Source organism: Panthera pardus, unplaced genomic scaffold (genome assembly GCF_024362965.1).
Source record: "Panthera pardus isolate Hobbes unplaced genomic scaffold, ASM2436296v1 HiC_scaffold_27, whole genome shotgun sequence".
In the NCBI taxonomy this organism is placed as follows: domain Eukaryota; kingdom Metazoa; phylum Chordata; class Mammalia; order Carnivora; family Felidae; genus Panthera; species Panthera pardus.
In genome coordinates, this window is record NW_026526843.1 from 91,295,879 (window position 1) to 91,322,299 (window position 26,421).

The window sequence follows — 26,421 nt, forward strand, 5'->3', positions numbered from 1 at the left end:
TTAGACGGTGGATTAGACAAGGGTCTGGACTAAGATTAGAGGCAACACCTATGAAGGTCTTGTCTGTGGCTTCAAGAAGGGCCATGTCACTTTCGTGTGATTTCTGTGGTTTCAAAAAGTAATCGAAAAAGCAGTATTATGTCGTGACACACTCACCAGCTTCAGCATCCACGGGCTACCACGGCATGTCGCAAAGCATCCGAACAGGCCAAACACCACAATAGTGGTGCCGGTCCCGATGAGCACATAGGGGGCATTTGTGGAGTTCTCGGCGATCAGGGAGATGTAGGTGCCCAGAGTGAGTTTGCCCCAGACTCCAACAGCCAGCAGGATCACGCCAGTGATCTGAAAAGAGCAGGGAGGAGAAGGGAGCGTGAAACTGTGAAGCTGGGAATCGACGCGGCGATGTGGCCTGGATGCGAAGACTCACGTTCCCGTGGGCAAGTGGCGCTTGCTGCAGGAGTCCCCGGAGCAGTGGGAAATGTGGGAGACGGGTGGCTCAAAGGCATCACAGTGTAAACACCCTTTTGTTTTGTACGATCGACCTGTCCCTTACACAGACCCACAGGCAGTTATCACATGAACTGGAAGTCAAGCTGATAATAAGAAACTTTGTCTTTAAAACTGTTTTGAAAAAAAATGCACGCGGGGCGCCTGGGTGGCTCAGCTGGTTAAGCGTCCAACCTCGGCTCAGGTCACGATCTCACAGTTTATGAGTTCGAGCCCCACATCTGGCTCTCTCCTGTCCACGTGGAGCCCGCTTTGGATCATCTGTCCCCCTCTGTCTCTGCCCCTCCCCTGTCCTCTCTCAAAATAAGTAAATAAACTTGTAAAAAAATTAAAGAGAATTAAAAATGCATGCCAATGCAGGTGTGAGAGCCCTCCCCGGGAGAGCCGCTGCCCAGTGCCGAGCCACCCTCTTCAATAGCATGTGTGGCTTTCGTACGATTTTTAAAAATTAACTAATTAATTTAAAGTAGGCTTCATGTCCAACGTGGGACTTGAACTCATGACCCTGAGATCAAGAGTTACACACTCTACAGACTGAGCTAGCCAGGTTCCTCTGGATATGGTATGTTTTGAGGACATTTCGCATGATGTTGTAAGGAGCAAGATGATTTTCTTTCACTATTATAGCAAAGATCTCTACAAAAGCAAAACATTCAAAATACTTTTGAATCCCTATGGATACACTTCCTTATTTACAGTGCTTTAGTCAATACAAAACAACAGAAGCGTCTGAGTAGTTCCTGGAATTAGCTGTAATGCGATTTGGCAAATCCTGCTGATCAGTCCAAAGGAAATCCCCACAGCATGTCTAAACTGAGAACCTTGCATCAATCGGGCCCTTACTTCAGGGGGTAGACTTGGGGCTACATGCTATGCCTTACTCTCCCTCCCCTGCAGGCCACACAACCCAGCAGCATCAGTGGCTAAAGCCAGCACTTGACTTTCTGTCTCTATCTCCCCAGCTGGTCTCTCCTTCAGTTTCCCAGTAGCTTAGCAGCTCATTCAAACGGACATCCCTCTAACGGCCACCTCTTCTGACGCCGCATGAAGCTTGAGAGAAGCCCGGGTGTCCAGGGAGAGCCTTCCCCAGTTTTGTCCCACCCTATCGCCCAATGTCCTATACCAAATGCCTCTGCTTCCTGTCCCGCCTGGCCATCCCAGCGAGGAGGCGTGATGAGATGAGAAACGGGAGCAAAGCCGTATGATACAAACCAATACCCACCATGCCAAGGTTTCCCTTGTCAATCAACACACTGTCCCAAATACATGCTACACGAGGAACCAGATGGCAGGGCCAGTGAAGATGCCTGGGCCTCTCTCCTGTACACTCTGAAAACTCCTTCTGCAGTCTGGATCCACCAAGCTCCACCATCAGACTGTTTCTCTTCTATTTGGTGGAAGGGATGAGTGGAAAAAGCAAGAGCCTGGTGATATTCCCCCACCCCCACCCCGATTGCCTTCTACTCTGTAGAACCATCACTGTGAAAAGACCGAATTAGAAGCTTTAAATCAGAAAAAAACCGAGGGACTAGTGCTAGTTTTATAAGGGAAAGGTGAATAAATGTGATGCAATCTTGAGGAGAAAGTATTTGACACTAATATTTAGGAGAAGGCGGCCCAGTGCAGGTCTACTGCCTTTGAAAAGTTCCAATGGGGGCCTCGGGGAGTTAAGAAAGCCAAGAATGCAGACGCGGTCAAGAGTTTCAAGTCCTTTGCTGACACCTGGTGGCTGCTAAAGAAACTACCTCCCGTGAACAGCCTCTTCTGCCACATGGAAGCATAAAATGGAAACATAAAATGCTTTTTATCCACCAGAATCAAAATTGAACTCTCCGCTCATTAGGGGTAAGAGTGCAGTGAACACTAGGGACGAAGGATAGTGCCTGAGCTTTTATCACTCAATGCTTAGCACAGCGCCAGGCACAGAGGAAACGCTAAATATTCATTGCCAAACACATAGATTTCATTTCTCTGGGTCTTAGAACCTCTTCTTCATAAGAGTCCTTTGAATGTCATATACTTACAAAGCTGCTCCATCGGCTGAATACTGTGAGGGGCCTTAAAATGGAACCAGAGAAAAACCTCTGCCTCTGCTTCCCACTCTACCGTTATCTGCCTAATGTTGTAGATGTCACAGCATAAATGTTCTGAACAAAACTAAAAACTCAGTTAAGCCAGTCACTGTTCAGGCTGAATATAAGTCTCATCCACAGACTTGCTATTTCACGTGACTGCCTCCAAAGATTCAGTAACGCTTCAGATATGCACTGAGCAGCTCGTTTCTACACACCTACCGCCAGTCGCTATTGGGGTGCGATGGCTTTAGTGACCAAACATGAGAGTCTGATAGCTTAGATTTCTGGGACCAGTCATTTCATCAAGTTCACTTACCATCATAACAAATAGTGAATGCAGTATATCAAAGTTAACAGAAATCTGGCTCTTAGGGCTAACGGTATCAACATTTCTATCCCTTTCCTCCTTTCAAAAAGTACTTTGTCAGAATGCGACCACTGCTTTTGTATAGGACACCTCTCTCACGTAAGGTGCAAAACCTATGGTAACAACTTATTAAAATCTTCATAAAATGTAAATTACATTAAAATTAAAAGGCTATTTTTGCAGACCTCAGAGGTACCTCTTAAAGACTGCCAATGGACGCAAAGAAACACAACACTGTGGGCGCCACATTGTATGGGAGAAAAGCCATCCAGTATCTTGAACTTGACCAGGTCAGTCACCCTCTAAGGAGACCTTTCTCCACCCAGCATCTCTCTGGTAGGAATCTAAGAACAGCCCAGAGAGAAAAGACCTTCTCCAATGTTGCTCTTCTCACACTCAAAGATCCCTGAGTGACCAGCTCTGCGTCTGGAAGCCCGAGCCCCACATATGCAAGGTGTTTTGCACAAACAGGACCCGCCTCTGCAGCCGCATCTCCCTCCTTAGTCTTTCTGCACTCTGTGTAGTTCCAGTAAAATGGAGCTGTTCTCCGTGTACTTCCTGTGCTTTACTGCTTCTCAAAGTTTGCTCGTGATGATCCCCTTACCTAGAATTCTTCCCCTTCCTATCACTACCTATCTACATCCTAAGCTCGTTCGGCATACTGTGCCCACGCCTCCCAGCCTCCTTACACAGAACTTATGCCATCGTCGTGCTGCGCCCTTTCCTCCTACTGTGCACATCCAGGACTGTGACCTCCCTCGAGGGCAGGAGCTGTGTGTCTGCTGCACGGACGGATACACAGCCGATTGCGGATGTGAGGAGGGGAAAGAAGTTTCATGTTAGCCATCTCCCTGCCATACTGTCTGAATCTCTGCTAGGAACTCTCAGAAATGGTAAGAATGCCAATCCAGGCAGGTGCTGTGATCCGGGGAAATCATAATGCTAAGGGCAAAGAAGAAACGATGAGATGGACAAGGGAGAGAAGGTTGGGCTGCGGTGCGCCCTGCAGTGAGTAAAACCCTACTTGCTGGTGGCAGTGCTGGTGGACGAAAGTGCCAGGCTGTTGAAGGAAAAAACTACCGGCAAAGGGCTGAAGCTCCGTAACACACAATCTAGTGCTTTCTCTTTTTGCCTATGATAATAATGCTTCTTACCAAGGAAAAGAAACATACAAAGACAAGCCAAATGCAAAAGTCTTCGTTGTCTGGGTGATTTTCTCCTTGGTTCTTGTCAGCACCCACACACGCACACTCACCCCTGCGTGTACCTTTACAAGCACACGCGAGGCTCAGGGCTCACCAAAGCAATTCTGTGTCCGGGCACCTCAGAGACCTGAACTTTCTAAGCCAATCATTGTGTCACTGCTTTAGCTTTCTCAAGGAAGTCGTGTTTCTTTCTCGGAAGACTCCATTAGCAAGGAGCCAACGGTGTGGCTTAAGAGGGGACAGATCAGAGCCTGGAGATCAGAGCCCACACAAGTGGCCTGGGGAAGGTACCGCCGCCTCCCATACACCCTCACGTCAACCACAAGCCAGGAGGGCAGGCCCAGCGCCTGCCGGCAGTAGCCAGGCTGAGGCTCAGTCTCATATCACTCCTAGCATCCCGGGGCAGCTCGACATATTCTGTGTGCTTCCTGTGCAGCTCAAGATATACAGATAGCGATGTACCCCCGCTACTTCTAATTTAGGCTTGGCGATGAGGCCAAAAAACCTATAATGGTAGCAGTAGAAAAGGTAAATCAGAAGTAGGAAATCAGAACTAGGCTCACGTTAGCTTAAAATTACATTGAAAGGATACCGCGGGCAGGTTTGCCAGTATATCACGGGGTGTCCAAAAGGCTCTGGAAGAGACTTACTGAGGTTTGGTTTCATCCTAAAGTGGATACTGGGGTAGCAGTGGCAGAGATCAGCACTGTCCTTTGCTCCCTCCAGGTCAACACAGCTGATGCAGGGAAGTCTCTCAATTGTCCCTGCAGCGTCCTGATCCTCAGAGAGGAGCCAGAGATACAGCGCTTCTATGTTTCTCACGCGCCCACAGGCATTGAACTTGGGCCCGCTGCCTCTTCTGCACACAGACCACAGCCCTCTGACTAAGCGGCAGCAGCAGCAGCTCCTGTCTTACCGTGAAAGGCTGTGCCTGGTATGGGTCTGACGGTGCAAAGTCCCTGTATTTTTTATTTCTTTAACTGTATGAGATGCTAAATACACGCTTGTGTCACCGTTGGAATAATGTGTATCTGTTCTTGTAGGTGGGGCTCATGAACCCACGTGTTATGGAATTAAAGAAAAGACAATGAAAAATTGACTTACAGAAGCACAAGCTCTCTCGAAGACACCCTATCCTTCAACAAATTTTTTTTAATGTTTACTTATTTTTGAGAGAGAGAGAGAGAGAGAGAGAGAGAGAGAGATGGAGGGAGGGGCAGAGAGAGGGAGACACAGAAACCGAAGCAGGCTCCAGGCTCTGAGCTGGCAGCACACAGCCCGATGGCAGGGCTCCATTCCATGAACCGTGAGATCATGACCTGAGCCAAAGTTGGACCGACTTTGTTAACCGACTGAGCCACGCAGGCGCCCTGAAGACACCCCATCCTAAGAAGCCAGATGGGATACAAAGCACAGGAACTAAAGCCAGCCTAAAGAAACACACAGGAGAAGTTGTGGGCCGAAATCTCAGCTAGGTAGCATTTTAGGTGAAAGCCAAGGTTCACTCATCCTAGGGGTTTATAGGTTAATTCACCCCTGGCGACTCCGTGCAGAGCAGAGGCATTGTCAAATGTTCTTCCCCCACTCCAGACGATTCTATACCTCAGAAAAACCACATGGCACAGAAACTCCAAGTAATAATTAAAACAGTGATTAAATCCTGAAAATATAGGGTCCTCAGGAGTTAGGTTTTCAGAAGGAACCAGCAAACTGTGCTTTCTGCCCATTCTTCCTTGAAGCGTGATGCTGAGGAGGCTGCGGGGGAGGGCATCTCTGCACGGCTTGGAAGGTGTTCTGACCTGATTTTGTGCATGTGGATAAAACACACAGGAAGGCAGACAAACCAGCAGTTTCCACCACGTCGTGGTTTTCTCTTTAAACTTGAAGTAGTAAGGGTGCGGATCCATCACATTTACAACTTAAGATTGTATAACAGAGTATTTTTGAAAACACTGTTTTGGACCAGGAGGCGGAATTTATTGGGGTTTTCCAGGGGGCTGGAGAGCCCACTCCAGATGAGGGGCCGCAGAGGAGCCGGTATGTTTAAAAGGCAGGTGAAGGGAAGAGCTGTGGGCTGGGAGTCAGAATACCAGGGCTGGGGCCACCGTGTGTCACAAATCAGCTGTGTGACTTTGGGCAGTTCACCTAACCTTCCCGGGCCTCCGTCCCCTCTTCAGTAAGATCAGGAGGTGGAGAAGCCTGACGTCCCGTGCTTCCCTGCAGCTCTAACGTTGTGATGCACCAAATCAGAATCTCCACGTCGTCGTGCTTATTCACTCTGAAATCTATTTAGGGACGTGCCCATTGGGCAAAGGAACACAAGAGAGTTTATTAGGTCCTCCCCGTGACTGACAAACCGTCAGCAGTGGGAGTAGGAAAGTCGGCTCATCTGTGGACTCCACGCCTACTGTTCCGCCAGCTCTCCGAGGTGACAACTGGTTGCCGGGGAAGACAAGGAAAGAAAAAGCTGCCCAGGGGGTCATGCATCGCAGTTTTAAAGAGACGCTCAAAAATGTATAAGGGTCCCTAGCATGACAACAAGCCTTACTTTTTATATGACGATGCCCGTGTCATCCTGAGAGCAGTGAAGACATATGCTCTGAGCTGCTCCTCTCTCAGCGAGTATGTCAGCCAATTCAACCCTTTTGCTCCCTGGCTTTTGCGGCTACAGTATGTGTGGAAGAGAGCACACGTTACACGACTTACATAATGGGGAGATTAGGGTGATCATTAAAAGCGGACGGGGAAGTTTGAGGAAAGGGAGAGAACTGAGATGATCTTAAACACGGGTTTGTTAAACCTGGGTTTGCGAACCAATAGGAAACTCAGAGACCATCCGGTCCTGGCCCTGTTTTCTATTGGATTTGAGGTGACCAAAGGCCCCGCAGGGAATATTCAGAAGGCACCCGTGGATGTGCGACTGCAGTCTGGGAGAGAGTCGCAGAGGCAAGTCAGGGCTGAGGCCGGAAGTGACAGCTGAGGGACCGTTGTGTCTTAGGAAACAGAAGCAGAGGATGGTGGGAAGGACGCCATCACTAGAATGTGGGGAACTGGTGCCGGAATTTGGGAAGAGGGAGGAGATGCAGAACCGAATGCACAAGTCTGTGAAGGGGGCTTCCAACAGGAGAAGTGGGAGACTCGAAGAAAGGGACTTCTTCCTTCTCTAAACACTTCTGGGAAACAAAAGGCCAGCACAGTTCACGGGCCCCGAGTACGCCAACGGGCAGGCATGGTAGTCTTTTGTATACCCGGTAAAGCCCGCTACAATTGCATTTTATATTTCAACATTGTGTCGTCCTGTAGCCGATTCCTAGAATTCAAATTCCAGGAGTTAGGTCACGAGCGCACAGCGACTTGTCACAAACTCTGGCTTCTGCTTGGATCTTATCACTGAGCAGCCAGGGTCTGATGTGCACACTGTCTAACGGATCCTACATAGATGCTTCTGAAAATATGAAAAGGGCTTTGAACAGCCCTATGAAAAGTCAGGAATTCCAGCTCTGGCGGTGGGCTCACCACAGGCCTTTCTTCACTTACGCTTACGTAGTGAAGCGGCTGATCGTGTCATAGGAAACAGCTCCAGGAATGCTTTCATTCCATCAAACAATGCTTCCTGTCCTCCCGCAGGCCTTAAATATGCAACCACCAGCTCAAGCCTGTCGCAGATCTGTGCCTTTGTTCTTTCTCTGTGAAATGACGGGACTGGCCTCAGGAACACCTACAGGAGCCCTTCCAGTGCGAAAGTTTTACGTGCTTCTTTGAGGTGCCCAGCATCCCTCAGAGGGGCCAACAGCAGGCCCTGCCACTAGCTAGGGTGCAGACCACGCTCGTCAACAGCGTTCACTCGGGGCCTGTGCTGGCCGAGCTTTGTACTCAGCTTGCGGGAGTCTAGCTGGGGAGGGGCCCCCAAGCAGGTGGCTGGCTGGAGACTGGACAATCTCTAATGTCCTAGGGGCCCAGGAAGCGGTGGAAATGGATCACTGTTGGCAGTCCTTCCCGAATTAAAAACTGGGTCCGGACGTGGTGGAGACATGGTGGAGGTAGGCCGATCACAGGAAGTCAAGGTGACACAGCTGCTAAAATCATAGTAAAGACCACTTCACTCACACAGCCTTTTGCTACTTCAATTACTAGACCCCTTTCGAATTAGCCCAACTGGTTCCACCTTATATTAATTCCACTATTCAACAAAGGGTCGTAGGAAATGTCCCAACATGTTATTAGGGACCCTGTATATCCTACTAGGAAATGAGAAAGAATGGGCAGCCTAAAAGGTTCTGGACTTTAGGTCTGCTCCCTCTTAAACAACAAACAAATAAACAACCAAACCAGAACAAAACAAAAAACAAATCCACAAAGGAAGGCCCCAGAAGCCAAAAAGAATTTCGCTTCATGCTTATTAACACGTTGAGAAACGTTCCGTTGTATCAGGGAGAAATTTTAAGGGCAGCTTATTCTGAGCTTCTTGGCATTTTTTTCCCCCGTTGGTAAGTATTGTCGAGTTCTCCCTGAAAGTGTTGACCACTGGACTTGGGTGTTTGATTTACGCCAACAGGGAGTGTCCTCCTCCAACTTCAAGCCTCTAGGAGCATGTAAGAGAAGTGAGTGAACAAAGCAGAGGTTAAGTCTGTCTGGGCGTAGCTCACACCTCTGGTTGCACGGATGACCCAGATATATAAATAGATGGCATATAGGTGAGTGCCTATTAAGAATTGGGGCAGCGAAGCCACTTAGGAGGAGATTTGTGTACTTAGGAATCAGGAGCAGCTGCAGTGGCTAAAGTGACAGAAGCTTAATGTCTGGGGGATTCCCTCTGTGCCACACCCCCTCCACAGAACCCCCAAGTTGATCTCGCTCAGATTTAAAATCTGTTGGCCCGGTTGACATACACACACACACACACACACACACACACAGACACAGGCAGGTGAGCACCAGGGACACCAACAAACAGCCTTAGTGTCATGAGCAGGTGGCTGAGCAACCGCAGAAGTGTTGTGCTTCCTTTCCTTGGGACCTATGAGCGGACCAGTGCTGTGAAAAGATGGATCAAATTCCACACTAATAAGAAGAGGTATTAAAAAAAAAAAAAGAGCATGCCAGTGTAAGCTTACAAACAAGAGCTGCAACTATATTATTAATACCCGTTGACAGAAAGTTTCTGCTGACTGCACATTTATCCCATCTTGTGTTGTTAATTGTGTATATATTATGATTTGCAGAGTCTTGTGGGAGGAAATAAGGTCAGTTACCTCCTCTGTACCCACCGGAGCCTCACCCACACACAACCTGGGTCTGATCTTACAAGACAACAGGTCGTTCAGACATTCTGTCCTAATGCCCATTTAATAGAATCGCTGCTCGTCTGAGGATGATTCCCATTGTTTTTTTAATTTGAAAGCCAGTCACTGTGCCCACAGTGAACACCCAGCGGGAGATCAATAAACGCGGACTGAATCTTGTGGTGATCTCGTCTTCAAATTGAGCTCCCTTCCGGTGGCCATGTCCTTGGGAGTTGCTGGGTGGGAACGAATGTGGATAAACTACTCCTATCAGCAACTCCATACGTATGACTCTAAGTGCCAATCTGTGGCTGAACAGCACAGGTCTCCCTCATGATTATGTTGTTGAACAGGTTTTGCTTTCCTGGAGTTTCATTATGCGCAAAAGGGAAAATTTTCTTTGCAAAATTTTTACATATCATCTTCAAAATACCAAAAAACCCCCAACAATCCTACATGTATATATACACATCTAAAGCAAACAAGAAGCGAGAATGTAGACAGCAAGGCAATCCCTGAAGGCCTGTGCTCGATCTGGCTTTGTGTTAATGGGGGCTGAGGGGCTAGGCGAGCTCCTGCCTCTTTTCAGATGAACTTGGCACGGATGAGACGTAATGCCAGAAGAGGGCCCATTTTTAAATGAGTAGAACGACCTGTTCGATAACAAGATTCTTACACAAATGGTAAGGTGGTGGTGGTCTTTCGGTGGTCCGAACTTTCCCCCGAGATGATTCAAGGGAAGACAAAAACTCATCTCTATTAGTGACTTATTTAACCTTCCTCTCAATATTCAAATATCCACGTCGCACACATATGTGACACTGCCACCAAATAAGAGACATGGGCACTATTCAGATGTCTGATATTGACAGGGTATCGCAGGAATTAACTTTAGGTAACACGTGTTCTTGGCAAAAAAAGGAAAATAATTCAGTCATTCCAGAAACGCACAAAGAGGATACTTTGCCATGTCTACCACTGCCACTTGGGCCCAGCCACCATCCCTGGCATCTCTCCCTGTCTCTACCCTTGCCCCCATGCTCTGTTCTCGACACAGAAGCCAGAGCTATCCTATTCAAACCAAAGTCCAAGAAGATTACTCCTTTGCTCAAAACCTTCCACACATCCCACTTTGCAGAGCGGGAGCCGGCGCACCCCTCCCTGGTTCCTCTGATGGGACCTCCAGTGGCTCCCTCCGTGCTTACTCGGCTCCAGCCCTCCTGGGCCTTTTTGCTCCTCCAGAGTACTCTTGGCCTGCTTCCTGCCTCAGGGACTTTGCACTTGCTCTTTCCTCTGCCTGGACTTCAGAGATCTCTCATTTCTGAGTGAGAACGAGCCCTTCCCCTCACGACACGATTTAAAACTACAACCCTGCCTCTCTGGCATTCCTTGTGCCCTTTCATCCTTTATTTTTCTCCAGCACACTTACCATCTCCAAATGCTATTTGATTTACTCTCTTCGTCTGTCTCCCCAAATGAATTTAAGCTCCATGAGGGTGGGGAGTTTTGCCTGTTTCATTAATGTATCCCCAAAGCCAAGACAAACGCCTCCCCATAGTAGGTGCTCGGTAAATATGTGTTAAGTGATTGACTACAAGATGACAGGCTGGTAGGCCAGTGTGAGCTTTGGAGGACAGAAGGACAGAAGACCTATGGTCACTGACACTGCACTAAAGAAACCAAATAGTGGACTTGACTCTCAGGGTCCAGGCAGCTTTACTCAGATAAAACCCCGTTCCTTGGCCAATTCATTTCTGATCCAGCACACCGCTTCACAAACGTCTGCTTGTGACCACAAGGGGGACTAAATGAGAGAGCGCGGGCATGGCTAGGTCTGATCCACTAATGGAAATGTAATTTGACGCTCTAACATCCTATAACTCCATGAGGTCAATAATTGATGGTTAGGAGTCAAGAGAATGAGCAGTGCTTATACCAGCACGCTTTGTCTCTCAAAAAATGTACAACAGTGAGGGGCGGCCGGGGGGGGGGGTGGCGGTTGGTGGAGGAGCTTACTGTGTGCCAGGCACGCTGCTAAGTGCTTTAATGCTCTGTCCAGCTCAATCTCGTAATAATCCTATAAACCTTGCCTGAGGTCATCCCCACTAAGTGGCAGAATAGGCACTCAAAGCCCTGGCCCGCAACCACTGCCTTCTCTTAACATCCTCTTAAGTAGCTGACCTGTGCCCCTAACTCCTCTGTAAGAAAAGCCCAGAAGCCAGTGTCATCCATGCTGGCAACAATGCCAGGTTGGTTCTCAACCCTGAGAATCTGGCGGCCAGAATTAAAAAAACAAAAAACAAAAAACAAAAAAACCCTGCAGGCCTAGTCACTAACTGATTTATTTTTAAAGGCTATCCCATTATTTCTCCTCTCTCAAGCACGCAAATCTATAGAAACGGAAACACGTTCTGCTCCAAGCTACAGCTTCATACCTTAAACGAACCAGGATGGGGACTAAATATCCTGATGTGTATGCTGGGATGAGCCGGAAGTGTTAAATATCACACACTTCACACACAAATCTACGCGAGGACCGCCAATCTGAAGAATCCAAGATGCAAACAGAAAACTGTAGCACGTTCTGGGACAAGTTTAGGAAACTAAAGTGTTCTGGGTTTTACCCTGGGGCGGGGGAGGGGGGAAACCCAAACACCAAGAAGCTGTGGCTGAAATATATATATGAGGGGAACCCACTCTGAGGCTGTGGAAGTCCGAGACACTGACTTTCAAAGTAGTGCGGACCCAAAGCGGTGGGCTGAGTTGCCAGCTGAGGCGGTTGGTGACGTATCTGCCTGCCCCACAGCCTGGGAGGGGGAGGTGATCCGTCCTTCACAAACCAAGAGCACGGACCGGAATCAGTCACCTGTGTACATGCCTGTGATAAACGGCATGCTCCTTTCATGCTTCATCACATTTACTCTTGATCTCTGTTTTGCAGATGAAAAACAGGCTCTAAAAACCGAGGCTCTGAGAGGTTTGGCTACTTGCTCGCAGTCGCAGAGCTAAGAAGGGGTACAGCCCAGAGTTAGACTGTTGTCTGTGCGACTGGAAGGCAGCTCCCCCCACCCTCACGACTCCCCGCATCCCGCGGCAGCGTGAGCAGAACCAGCGAGCTCCCAGGGCTGAGGTCCAGGAAGGGGGTCCAGAGAGAGAAGCCCAGTTTTCTGTACACCGCCCAGGAGCTTCTTAAGGTGAATGGTGAGGAAAGCAGCATTCTGGACCAATCTCCACGCGTTTTTAAAGCAGTTTCTAGTTGTCAACATGCAGGAAACGTGGGGAAAGGCAGGGGTGTGAACACATGGGCTCTACACACCGACCCTGCGAGCATCGGTCTTCTCCCTTCTCCTTTCCTGGCGCACGCCTGCCGTGTCCACTACTGGGCATGCGCCAACTTATGAATGGGGTCGTGTCCCAGAAGATTATTTATACGTTACTTGTTTGGAGCTCTGAATGCATTTGTTTTGCAAGCAGTGTTAGGTGTGGTGCCTGTGTTTCTAGGTCAGTCCTCAGAAGTCTATATTTAAGCCAGTATTGGGGAAAGTTACAGAGGAGCAGATTTTTGTCTCAATACAGGGAAGAACTTTCTAATAATAGGCATTGCCCAAAATGGAGTGGGTCGCTCTAGGAAGTGTGACAACAGAAGGTAAACAGCTTTCTGGGTACTCCCACAGAATCTCCAGAGGCAACCATGGGACAGAAGTCCTATGGATGGGAAGCCAGCAGGAAAGGCAGAATTGCCTGAAAAGTCATTCTGATCCGGACTATTGTCCCGGAAGCTTTGTGTGTTTCCCAGACAATTATCTCCCTGGATTTTCATACATGAATGAATAGGAGCGTTAGCAACACAGGCACCAGGGAAACCATTTTCCCAGACTCCAAGTTGTATTTTCTTTTGATCTCCAAAGAAGAAGTGATAGGTCACATAATTTTGTCACATGAAGACCAACAGAAATACCTGTTCGGTGTAATGAGGTTGCAACGAAAACGAGCTGGGTTCTTTAAAGGGGTATACGGCACTTGAAGGAGCTCTTGCTTTATTATCACAATGCCCTTATTTTCCCTAGGCAAACACACTCTCAACCTTTTCTCACCTAGAGTCAAACATCCTGGCTCACTTTAAGAATCAGTGAAGCTGGTTAAAGATAAATTCATAAAACCTGTACAGGCAACCTTCCCACTTTTCACATATAGACAAAGATTCTGTCAAAAACCTGACAGACGTTGGAAGCAAAAAAAGAAAGTATCTAAGAAGGTGCTATTAGTAAATGGTGCATTGCACCAGAAATCTATTCCCTATAAAACGGGTGCGTAGCTCCTTGGAAAAGCTATGTAATTAGCTCTTGGTCCTGGTGATGGGGGCAAACACAGCTCCACTTTTTACCCCTGACATGACACAGCTGCCCCTGGCAAGCTCGCTCCTGCGTGGTGCCTGCTGGTTCCACGTGCCCGGCCCTCCTGCCCCACGGCCGCCCAGCCAGGTCGTGCCTGCCTTTCCAAGCCTAACTTCGATGCCCTTTGCACCGAGACGCCTTTCCCGACACTCCAAGACAGTAATCTCTTCGTCCTCCTGTGAATGTGCTTAGGATTTTCCACAGATCTCTTGTGACTGGCATTTTACCCGGTGTTCTAGGCCTTTGTGAACACCTTACCGCATCCCCGTAACCCACTCCCCGCAAACAGAGGAGTCCCTCCTGGCGCTGTGTTATTAACTATGTACATCCTGTGACACCTTGCGCTCGGTTTTGCCAACTATGTGTGATCACAAAGAGTCCTTTTGTAGCAAACAGGTCTCATCTAGGACACGTCAACGGGCACCTCCACTTTGCACCCTCAGGTTGTGGGGAGGGCATGGGATGGAGAGGTGGGACGGGGACCCGACAGGCAGAAAAGGACTGGAGAGACACCAACAGTCGAGCGTGGCAGTGGCATTCCAGGCTGCTGCACTGCTTCCATTGTGCTTAGAAACAAACAGGACTGCTGTGGTCTGAAGCAAATTAGCACTTCAGAAAAGGACAACTTGGTAATTGGGTCCCCCCAACTCAGAAGCCACAGACGAAAGCCCCTCCTCCCCGGAAAGTCACCATCAGCAACTTATTTTAGAAAACTAGGCTTTTCAGCAAGCAGCAGCAATCCTTCCCCACTGACAGGCAGTGTGTGCTGAAAGTGACCCGCCTGCTGACCGCTCCTTAAGGAACGTTTGAGGGGCCAGAACTGCTGAGACCTCCCTGTACTGCACACAAGCTAATGACCAAGGACACACTTTCCTGGCATGGGGGAAGCCACTGGATCTTACCATATGTTTGCCCCCAAAGCCAACAGCCATCCGAAGTCCTGGTACGCACTGCGAGTGACTGTGACCATGGGACTTCCCGGACTCGCCGGCAGCGTGGACCAGCGGGCACCATGGGTATATTCTGCCCCCTGAAATCAGTAGGTATTGTTATTTTTGCTGAATTGTTCTTCCAACTCATTTGCCTTGTGTTGTTCAATCAGAATGTATTGTGAACCACAGGCTGGTGTGGCTACAGGGAAAAGCCATACAAGCCACCTTGAGCAAAAGGGGGGTTTCTGGAAGGCTGCAAGCATCGTAAGGGGCAGCACAAGCAGCAGGTAACTCCAAGGACGGGAGCCAGGAGAGCTACCTTCCCCCCCACCCCCCCCACAGCAAGGGCTCTGGGAAGTGCCTCTCTTGCACGCCTACCGCATTCCTCTCCTTCTTGGGGAACTAGCTCTCTCTACCCAGTGACAAGAGCCTCCCATTAGAGCACCTCCTGATTCAAACATCCAACCGAGACTGAGAAGCAGCCCTGGATACTGATTTCCAACTGGTGGAGGACAGAATCTGAGGGGCCGACCTCAGGTCAGGTGACCTCACTGATGCAATCAGCTGTGACGGGGACAGGACCATGTCCCCGTGCCCCATCTTATCAGCAGGAGCTAGGAGAACAGACGCTCAGAAAAAGCTGGGAGCAGGGCAACCCACTGATTCCCATGCCTGCCACTGAGACACTTGGCCATCCCTCCCCTCCGGGAACAAGGGAGAGACTGTGAGGCAGTCTACATTTGTACCCTCATTTATTTTTTTAAATTTTTTTTCATGTTTATTTATTTATTCTGGGGTGTAGAAAGCGTGTGAGAGGGGGAGGAGCAGAGAGAGAGGGAGACAGAGAATGCCAAGCAGGCTCTGTGCTATCAGAGCAGAGGCCAAGATGGGGCTCGAACCCACAAACCGTGGGATCATTTGACCTGAGCCAAAATCCAGAGTCAGACGCTCAACTGACTGAGCCACCCAGGTGCCCCATCAGCCTCATTTAAACACTCTAATCTATGCAGCACCAGGAGACACCAATGGAAGACCAAATCACTGCCTCTTGAGAGAGTCCTGTGACCAGCACAACCCTTTGCCCAGGAGAGGTCCTGGGGAGACCCCACTTGAGGAGCCAGAACCATCTTACATGAGGAAGCCCTGGGCACCCAGTTGGGGTGCCCTGGGAGTGTGTGCAGCACTGGCAATTACTGGGGGGCCAGATAATTCCCTCATCTCCTCCCCCAAACACGGCTCAGGCCCCTGACCATATGCGAGGCTCAATGCCAAGTAACCTCAAGTGAAGACACGATCGTCAGGGAATCTGGCCGCTGCAGTACTCGCTCTACTCTTCGAAGGACCATTCGAAGTAGTTCTCTCTTAAAATCTAATGGGGTTGGCTGGATCCTTTGAACACCCTCACGCCTACACTGAGCGTCGGCCAAATCTGGTTGAATACCATCCCTCTTCTGACTTGCCAGCTCAGCCGATGGTGGCTTCCAGTACTGCAGCAGCGACTCCACCAACTCGAGAATGAGGGCTTGGTTGTTGGGAGAGAAATGGGAAAATATGGAGAGTACCATGTCGGAAGGGCTGTCACGCTGTGTCAATCTGTTAACATATTCATTTGGGGAAAAGAAAGAGCCTGAGGCTCAAACACATATGAAACTAACACCTTCCACAATGCTAGAGGATAGTAATAAGAAATTTTTTTAAGTAGATCACATAGTAAATAAAAAAAGCAAGCGAGTTTGGGATCGCATCAGGGTCCCTCCTTAAATGACGGGAATAACATAATATTGGCATGTGTTGATTCTTGACTCATTTAAATTGCAAAAACTGAAACTAACCTAGTGTGATAGAAATCATAAGAGTAGCTATCCCTGGAGGGGACGAGACAGACAGGAAGATCGGGAGGGGTAACAGAGATGATGCTCATCTTCATGGAGGTGTGTTTTCAGGGACGATCTCAAAACACAAGCAGAGAAGAAGGAATGAAGGAAAGTTATTATATAACCATGAGAGATGGCAGGAGGAAGAAAATGGTGCCTGAATTTTAGGTAACAAGTAAGATTAAAATATCATCACATCTATAATGCGCTCTACAGTTTATAAAGTATTTTCATTCATAGAACTCCACTGAATACTTGTAAGAACCCCATTAGGGTCACGTGATCAGCATGCCGCCTTGCAAGATGAAGCAGCAGGTTCAGAGAAAATTAAGTGTTAACCGAAGTCCCACAGTCTGTAAGTGACCGAGACAGAATTAAACCCACAGCCTTGACTCACAGGCCAAGTCCTTTTGACTATACCACGCCATGAACTTTTGTCAGTTAGCGTTCCTTGGTTTAATTCATTTTATTTTGTGTATCCGACTTGTGCCTGGCCTGGAACTCTAAACTGTGAAGTTCCCCTGAAAAATGAGTTTATTAACAACATCATCCAAGTGTACAGGACTCAGAGTGGACAACCTGCCACAGGGCACAGGGCCCCATGCCTGCCTAACATCCAGTGTCTAGGGCTCTTTGGTAATCAAATGCTGAGGGTAAAGAGCGAAAATCAAAGAGTTAAAATAAAACCAAGCAATCAATACTGCTACAATTATGTGACTTTGCAGACTGTGGTTTTTCCATCTGTCTTACACTTTGCAGGTGTTGGTCTTGTCATCTTTTTTTTTTTTTTTAACGTTCATTTATTTATTTTGAGAGAGAGAGAGAGAGAGAGAGAGAGAGAGCAAGCGCAAGCAGGGCAGGGGCAAAGAGAGAAAGGGAGACAGAGTATCCCAAGCAGGCTCCATGCTATCAGCACGGCCCCCGATGCAGGGCTCAAACTCAAGAACCATGAGATCATGACCTGAGCCGAGATCAAGAGTCAGACACTTAACCGACTGAGCCACCCAGACGCCCCTGTCTTGTCATCTTGATAGCACACAACCAGGTGAGGGTAGGAACTGAGCCATCGTGTTTTATATTTCCAGGAGCACCTGCTATGGCCCCCCACTTGCAGCATCAACTCAAGAAATGCTTATTTTGTCAATCCAGTTGGTACCTTCTAGAAATTAATATGTGTTTAGTGTTCAACACCGAATCCGGTGACACAAAATTCTGTATTGCAAAAACGTATTTCGGTAAAATTCAGGACAGATTTACTGTGATGGTTTATGTATTAATTGTATGTGTTCTCAACCCTTAATCCAAGCAGGGGAATAATTTACAGAATTTAACTAAAGGGCTCGGACTAGCAAAACTAACCTGCTGGCAATTTCTGTGTTAGAGTAGAGCAGTGAGGATACTTCTTTTCTTTTCTAACGTTTACATTTCTGAGTAGGCGTAATTAGAAGATAATCTATAGCCAGCCCTTTCCAAACTCTGACGTCTACCTTTGACCCCAGAGCACCCTTAATTCTCCCCCCAGGTCAGAACAGTTTTCAGGTTGAGTTATCTTCGAGATACACATCAGTGCTGCTCTTTGTAAGTGGAGCACAGGGGAGCGCAAGCCCTGACCTCCGTGAAGGACCACGCGCTGAGACAATGTGCTCTCCCACGGCTTTCTCTGGCAATCTGAAGGTACAAGTATCCCAGAAGTCAAGGTGGAAGCGATGAAGTTGCATGCTTCTCAGAGGCAGAACCTGAACAACTGAATGACACCGAAATGCATTTTAACACAACTTTTTTCTTTTTTTAATTTAGGAGCTTTTCAATTCACATGAATGTATATAATTATAGCATATACATCGCTCGAGCTTCTTACTTTTAAACTTACACCCCTTTTGGACAGCACAGAAAAGCTCATGCCCTCTTTTAAGATCATGTGGGATTTTGGGGCGCCTGGGTGGCACAGTCAGTTAAGCGTCTGACCCTTGATCTCGGCTCGGGTCATGATCTCACAGTTCATGAAACTGAGCCTCGCATGGGGTTCTGCGCTGACAGTGAGGCGCCTGCTTGAGATTCTCTCTCTCTTTTTCTCTGCCCCTCCCTGTCCCTCCCTTCCTCTCTCTCTCTCTCTCTCTCTCTCAAAAATAAATAAACATTACTAAAAAGATTATGTGGAATTTCAAATATTCTTTCAAGCAGTGATCACTGTGAACATGCTTTCTCTGACTGCACCCGCCTCTCTCATCTTGCGTCTGACACCTCCTGTTGAGAAACCCTGTGTCACGTGCACCCAGCCCTCCCAGTATGCTAGTCTGTTGCACTGCCACCCTCAGGGAAACAGCAAAAACAAATGCCATGTCCACAAATTCCCAGAGCTATATATGTTAATTTGTAGGAGCCAAATTGCCAAACACCTTTTACTACTCAAAGCCACGGCCCCCATCCCACTTGGCCCCCAAACCCTGCAGCTTTTCCTGTCTCTAGTGAACATGGAATACAAATGATCTTAGAGCAAAACCTCTGCAGTCCTGTGTCTGTACTCTTTACGAGAAGACTCTTCCCCAAAGTGGTTTTTTTTTTTTTAAACATTTATTTATTTTTGAGAGAGAGAGAGAGAGCACGCGCACGAGTGCGCAAGCAGGGGAGGGGTAGAGAGAGAGACGGAGACACAGAATCCGAAGCGGGCTCCTGGCTCTGAGCTGTCAGCACAGAGCCTGATGCGGGGCTCGAACCCACGAACCATGAGATTATGATCTGAGCCAAAGTCCGACACTCAACCGACTGAACCACCCAGGCACCCCTTCCCCAGAGTTCTAATGTCTTGACAGGCTTCATTAGAAAGTGCACCGACTATTACTGGATTCAAAACCAGACGCGTACGTCTGTTTGACCAATAGAAATCTGGAACTTGCCAGATCACTGCCAGGTGACTGACAAGAAATACTCGAAGTGTCACATAAGTTGGGCAGACACCAAGAAAACCACTCTGATTCCAAGTTCTTTCTGTGCTCCATGGCTCCGATTTACTTTCCGGAGGGCTGATGAGTGGTTTAAATAGATAACATGTCTAATGTGCTCAGCAGTCATTCAGACCTGGTAAGCAGGAAATGTTAAACAAAAACTGTGGTTATCCCATTGTTATTTTATGATTAGTACTGTTGTTATTATTAAGCTCTTCCAAATATTTCCACAGCCATGAATGCTACCAAGAATCTGCACTGCCCAGAATCCTTTTATGTTCTGAATTGCCTCTTGGGAGAGTCGTTGAGTCTGTGAAACATCTAGATTGTTATGAATCCAGAGGTCTGCGCTGGCTTTTAGAAAAATAAACCATAACTGTTTCGCAGCTAGAGGATACCCATCACCTCACTTTCTGCATAGCCATTGCTGCCTTCTCCAGAAAAAGCTTGTTTCCATTCATTTCTGAGTCCATAGTAACAAATCGTTTTAAATTGAGCTCTTGGAAGAGGCATGGAGTTTCTCGGCTCCTTCGTCTGTGGCTCTGCCTTAGGATGTGAGAGCCAGCCAGGCAGCCACGGGCTCTCAGAGCAGCAGGACTAGAAGGTCCTGGGAGCCAACGAGGGCTCCCAGCATGTGCCTTCCCCACCGCCAGCCACCTCAGCAGATTCCACACATCGCAGGAGCCCTGAAGGGGCTCAACCTGGTATGGTCAGAGTAGGAATGTACATGAGTGGGATGACATCACTGCAAATCCTGGGGTCATGGCATGTCCTAAACCACCTTCCCTCATCTGCAAAATGGGGTCAGTGATGACAGCGGTCAATGGGGTTACTGGATGAAGTACTTGGAACACTACCTCATGCATCAGAAGCACTCAGTCGGTATTAGCTACTATCTTCATCAGTCACTACCTACTCCAACCCCCACAGTTTTACACATGGGAAGACTGGGGCCCAGGGAAGCAGGAATATTTGCTCAAGAGCACACAGCTACTTAGGGGCAGAGCCAACGTTAGAATCCAAGTCGTTCGTTCATTCGTCCACACGGACTCCTTCAAAGTGTCCCCTTTAAAGGCCTCTAAGAAATTTCTGTTAGAGGGGCGCCTGGGTGGCTCAGTCGGTAAAGCGTCCGACTTCAGCTCAGGTCATGATCTCGTGGTCCGTGAGTCCGAGCCCCGCGTCGGGCTCTGTGCGGACAGCTCAGAGCCTGGAGCCTGCTTCGGATTCTGTGTCTCCCTCTCTCTCTGCCTCTCCCCCACTTGCACTCTGTCTCTGTCTCTCAAAAATGAATAAACATTAAAAAATTTTTTTTAAAAAAGAAATTTCTGTTAGAGGAGGGTATAAAAGAGTTTCTGGGGGACATGGATAGATGTATCAGGACCGTTTATAGTGATAATCAGTGATTTATTCTGAAATTTGAAAGTTATTAACGAAATGCAAAAGATACAAATCAAAAGGGGCACTTGTTAAATTACTGAAAAACTATGCCATGGTATATATTGTATAAAGATGCATCGGTGGGTCGGGGTGCCTGGCTGGCTCAGGTTAAAGCGTGCAACTCTTGATCTCAGGGTTGTAAGTTTGAGCCCCACATCAGGTGTAGAGATCACTTAAAAATAAAATCTTCAAAAGAAGAAGATTTATTTGGATATCAGTGTGCCTTCTCTCCATCCCCAGGCCCTGTCGTCGGGTCACACAAGGTTGGAAGAAAGAGTTAATGCCACAGAAGGCCACCAGAATAACAACACTGCTGTTTCTTCAACTCAAGGTCAGAGGCATCAGCACTTCTCAGCAAAAGGGTCCCCAAAATAGGTGACTCGGAAGAGTTTTAGCCTAGACATCACCCTATTGAGTCAAAATCTCTCTCCTGTGCATAGTTCACTGAGGTCAACACAGTTGAACACTCGCTGGAGACATCCGTTGATACCGCCGGAGTCAGAGAAGCAGAGAGCACTCATGGGGTGCTATGAACACCAGGGAGTTAGCCGGGCTTTTTTAAGAGCAAAGATACCAGCCTTTCCACCCTTCCTTCTCATCATTGTCCACTCATTACCGCCAAAGCAAAGCCGGTTGACATTCCCCAGTCTCCCTCCTTGACCTATGATTTGCTTTGTCTCCTTGTCACTGATTTCTTTCCTCTCACGCTCAGCTCCATCCCGACATTGTCGCTTTCCTTAGTAACATGGGGGAAACCGCAGTTTATTAAAGGCTAAATCTCAATTCCATGTTTTAGCATGAGGTACTTCCCTACAAGTCTCAGCAACCAGCCACGTTGCTGAAAATGTCCCCTTCGTGACCTTATTTGCAGACTCTTATATTTGTTTGAACAAGCAGCTTTAACTCTATACCTCTGCTCAGACATGGTCTCCAACCCGAAAAGCACCCCTTTCGATCCTACCCAGGGTCTATTCCTCTTTTACAGCCCAACTTGGGCCATATTTTCTCCCACTTCCCCTCCACTTCAATCTGCTGTTACAAGAACACCCACCCAGCCGTAGCTCCCTACAACCCGTCTTGTCATTTTGCGCCGTTACTCATCGTCGGCCTGGACGGCTCGTGGACATTTGCAAGACCCTGTGGTGAGGACGCATTGTGCAACTTTTGCTGACCTCTGCCCTGCCGTCTTCCAGCTAAGGTTCCTTCCCCACCAATGCCAGAGCATTGCCGTGTACTGGAACTCGTGTGCATGTGTGTGTGAACTTAAGTAATCCTTATCACAATCTTACCTCCCATGAAGTAGATACTGTTATCACTCCCCACTTTACATATAAGGAAATGAAGGTAAAGGGTGGTGAAATGAGCGCCCAAGATCACATAATCAATAAGTGACAGAACCGAGCTTTGAACCCCAGCAGTGTCTTTCTAGTCTATGGTTTTAACTGCTGCCCTCCAGCTGCCTACTCTGGGGTCCATTTCCATTACATGATGACACTATATTTTAATCATTTACATGTGTACCTCTCAGTAGAGACAGGCCTCCTTAAAATTTTTTTTAGTGTTTATTCATTTTTGAGAGAGAAAGAGACACAGAGTTAGAGAGGAGGAGCGGCAGAGAGAGAGAGGGAGACACAGAATCTGAAGCAGGCTCCAGGCTCCAAGCTGTCAGGCCAGAGCCCGGCGCGGGGTTTGAACTCACAAGCGGTGAGATCATGACCTGAGCCGAAGTCGGACACTTAACTGACTGAGCCACCCAGGCGCCCTGACAGAAGGTTCCTTAGGTCAGAGGTGGGATCTTACCTAACCTGTTTCCCTCTCAGTTTTTTCACTCCAAAGCCAAATTCTCTGAGCACCCTATGTTACAAAGGCCACTCTGCACTTATAGTGAGATGCTTACTCGTTCCTTATTTGTTTCATGTTTTAGGTCTTACCTCTCCAAAGAGATTATAGCTAGAAGGTAGAGGAAACCTTACAGCCTTTTCTGGGCCCAGAAGAGTACTCAGCACAGCAATGAGCACCGTGTAATTGTCATATAAATACCCACAAGATTGGGTGGCTTTTCCCGCATGAGGATATTGTCCACTTGCCCTTGTTCAACATCATTCTGTGGACTTCTTCAATTTGTCACGGTCACCCTAAGTCCTAAGTTTAGTTCCGAGATGTCCTAGCCACAGCTGCCAAAGTTATGGTCCCTTTCACCTTAAGATGTATTCCCTTTAATCCCTAGGAATCTCGGTGGACAGGGTTGAAGACAGTTACAAATTCACTCTTGCAAAACAAATACACACACTAGAGCATGCCAGAGACAGAACAAAAAACAACAACAACAAAAACACAAAAAACCAAAACTGCTAATGGCTTTTGGGGAAAACAAAATGTGACAAACATCTAGTCTAATAGGTGGAGGACTCTTCAGACCTAATGGAAATCAGGACTGTACACTCAGTAGCAGCAATAGGTGGCGGCCTGTGGGGGCAGACCTTCCAAATCCCAGGGTGAGGGCGTAAGGGGGCTTTCCAAAAGACTAGAAGGAGGCAATCCAGATTTGAAAACGCATTTCTTTTCTGTTCTCTTTTGAACCCACTTCTGCCTTTTGCATCCGACCTCTGCCACTTTTGATCTGACTCTCAGCCTCTGTTCTGTACAAGGAAGACAGTATCTGCACCATGGGGTAGGGACGAGATGGGAAACACTCCGGAACCAAGTGGGAAAGTGCTCTGAGAGGTACGCCAAGGAAATGGCACCACAGAGAGAGCTCTGCTATTGGGTGGAGCCGGCCAGGGGACTGTCACCTCCGTCAGAGAGGGTTTTCGGCCTCCATCCCTCCGAGCTGACTCTGTCAACGTCGTCCTGGAGATAAAAAGAAGCCAGAACGTGGGTTCGGCAAGTCGAGAAGGAAGTGCATGCTTTCACAGGGACGGTTGCGTCTCTAGTTTCACACAATTTTCCTTGTTCTTCAACCCCAAACAAACATCTGGAAGGGACAAGCCTTCACTTGAGAAAGTTCCAAGCCTCTCCTCAGAATTGCAGACAGGAGAAGTACTTGAGAGAGGCAACCTGCACTCTGAGCATCAATCAGGCTGCAAACATATTTCAGACTTCTCACCAGGAGGCTGGGCTCCTTCTGCAAGGCCAAGAATTCACACACAAATCCTCTAGCGAGAGACTGATAGACTAATCCACAGACCCCAGCTCCCCTGACAACCTAAACTTGGGTGTGACCTTGGGCAAAGCCTCCCTTATCTCATGTGTCAAATGGGGATAACATACTTATCTCGAGGAGGTGTGGTCAGGATTAGCTGAAATAGAACTAAAGCGCCTAGTTTTAGCGCCTAAAACTTGGAAAGTGCTCGATGAATGTATTGCTCACCAGTGCTACTCACAGGCACAGGTCTCCTACTTAAGTAATTTGAGAAGCATGAGGTGTGATCTTGAGGTAATTGCTCCTTCCCCTGTAAATGTCAGAGTCCCTGAAATTTCACTTTAAAAGGCAGATGTTATAGCTGAATTTTAACATTTTGAGAGAGAAAAATACCTTAACAGGCAATAAAAGAGCAATTCATCTCAAAGTGTGAGCGATTTGATCAAGTCAGCCTTGGCAAAGAAGGGGAGAGCTTGTTCAGGAGACACTAATTCGAAGTGTATCTCTCTCATCCCACCTAGAAAATTCCAGGGCTGCTCTTTGAACAACAAATGCTGTGGACAAAGAACTTTGGGGCACAGTGGGCATGGTGGGCCTGGATTCCAGTTCAAGCTTTATCAGACAGGGAGTGTTGTAACTTTGAGCACCACCTCCCTGAGCCTGTTTCCATACCTGGAAAAATGGTGGTAAGATGCAATCTTGGGAATTGCCCCTTTTTTCCCATATTTTGCTGTCATGCTCTTTGTGAGTTTTCGACAGGGTTGGGGAGGAAGCAGGAGTAGAAACATGCATTGTTGCTTGTGTCCATAATTTCAAAAAGCCTATCCTGGTCATGACTAAAGATTCTAAAAGAATCACACTGGCAAATACAGTCACAACCAGAAAATTCATGACCTTCATTTAAGATCTCTTCATGATGATTACCCTGAGAGTGAAGAAAAATCTTCTCATCCCTCAAGGTCAACAATCATTGCTCAGAGATGAAGGAAAGGTTGAGCCTGAACCGGAAATTGCCAAAGTAGGCCTCACTGATAAAGACAGCAGGTCCCCCCCCCCGCCCCCCCCCCAAAACCAAAGAAGTAGCAAGAGAACCATCCATTGAGAATTCCAATCCAAGAACATTTAATATTCATATCTGACAACAATAAACCCATATGCAGCAGAATGGGACATACCACAGAAGCACAACCACGTGTCACATGGGTACAGAAAACAGGAAATCACTTCTCACCAGGAGAAGCAAAAGGGGCTTCCAGAAAGTTAACGTTGAGACTAGGGCCTACCAGATGGAACAGATTCTGATGGCTTGGAATGGGAAGGAGGGAACACTCCAGGCAGGAGGGAATACACAATCACCCAACAAGACAACATGGCAAGGTGAGGGCCGGGCTCATGGTCTGGACTCATCGGTATGTATCACTTCTCCACTGCTCAGGTATGTGACCCTGGCTAAGTGACTTGACTTCCTTAACACCCAGTTTTCTTCTCTGTAAAAGGAGGATGATGACAGCCACCTGAAAGGGGTAAGCAGCTCTCGGAAGAGACAGAGTAATCCATAATCCCTTAGGTCCATGCCTAACAATCGGTGCCCAATAAACTGGGGCGGCTACCATTCTACCCTCATTCTCCTTCTAAAGACTAAATAAATATGCCTTTAAGAGGACTTTGTAGATGTGGCTCAGAAGAGCTTGCTGAACAATTCCTTTCCCCATGCCATAGGTCAGAGGCAGAGGGTGTTGTGTCGATGGCTAAACGCATTCTCCGCACATATCGGGGACCCCCCCACCTATTAAAGCATGAAAATGCTAGGTACCAAAGCCTGCCCTCTCCCTGCAGGTAGCCTCTGATTTCTGTCCACTTTAAACTCCTGGATCTGGGGGCACCTGGGGGACTCAGTCGAGTGTCTGACTCTTGATTTTGGCTCAGGTCGTGGGATCAAGCCCCATGTTGGGCTCTACGCTCAGCATGGAGCCTGCTTAAGATTTACTCATTCTCATATTCTCTCTCTCTCTCTCTCTCCACCCCCCCATCCCCTTCCCCCACCCACACCCACATGCGCTCTCTCTCTCAAAAAAGAAAGAAAGAAAAATAAACTCCTGGATCTAGAGAGAAGGATCAATGAACCAAAATGCTTAGCGAGTGTCATGCCGGGGTTCAGTGAGTTTTCTTACCAACTGACCGTTAATACAAAACTGATTTAACTCATAAGGAAATCTTAATTCTGTGAGCACATCCTTTGCTGCAGAAAGTGCACTGTGGTC

The 26,421-nt window shown here is 47.9% G+C and overlaps 1 protein-coding gene across 2 annotated transcripts in view; it reads right to left on the minus strand.

The window, feature by feature from the left end:
• Positions 1 to 26,421, minus strand: part of TSPAN7 (tetraspanin 7) — a 127,524-nt gene that overhangs the window by 24,083 nt on the left and 77,020 nt on the right. For both annotated transcript variants that reach the window (XM_019417287.2, XM_019417286.2), the window contains exon 2: positions 157 to 345. In XM_019417287.2, coding sequence (XP_019272832.1) covers positions 157 to 345 — 189 coding nt within the window. The remainder of the gene's footprint in view (positions 1 to 156; positions 346 to 26,421) is intronic.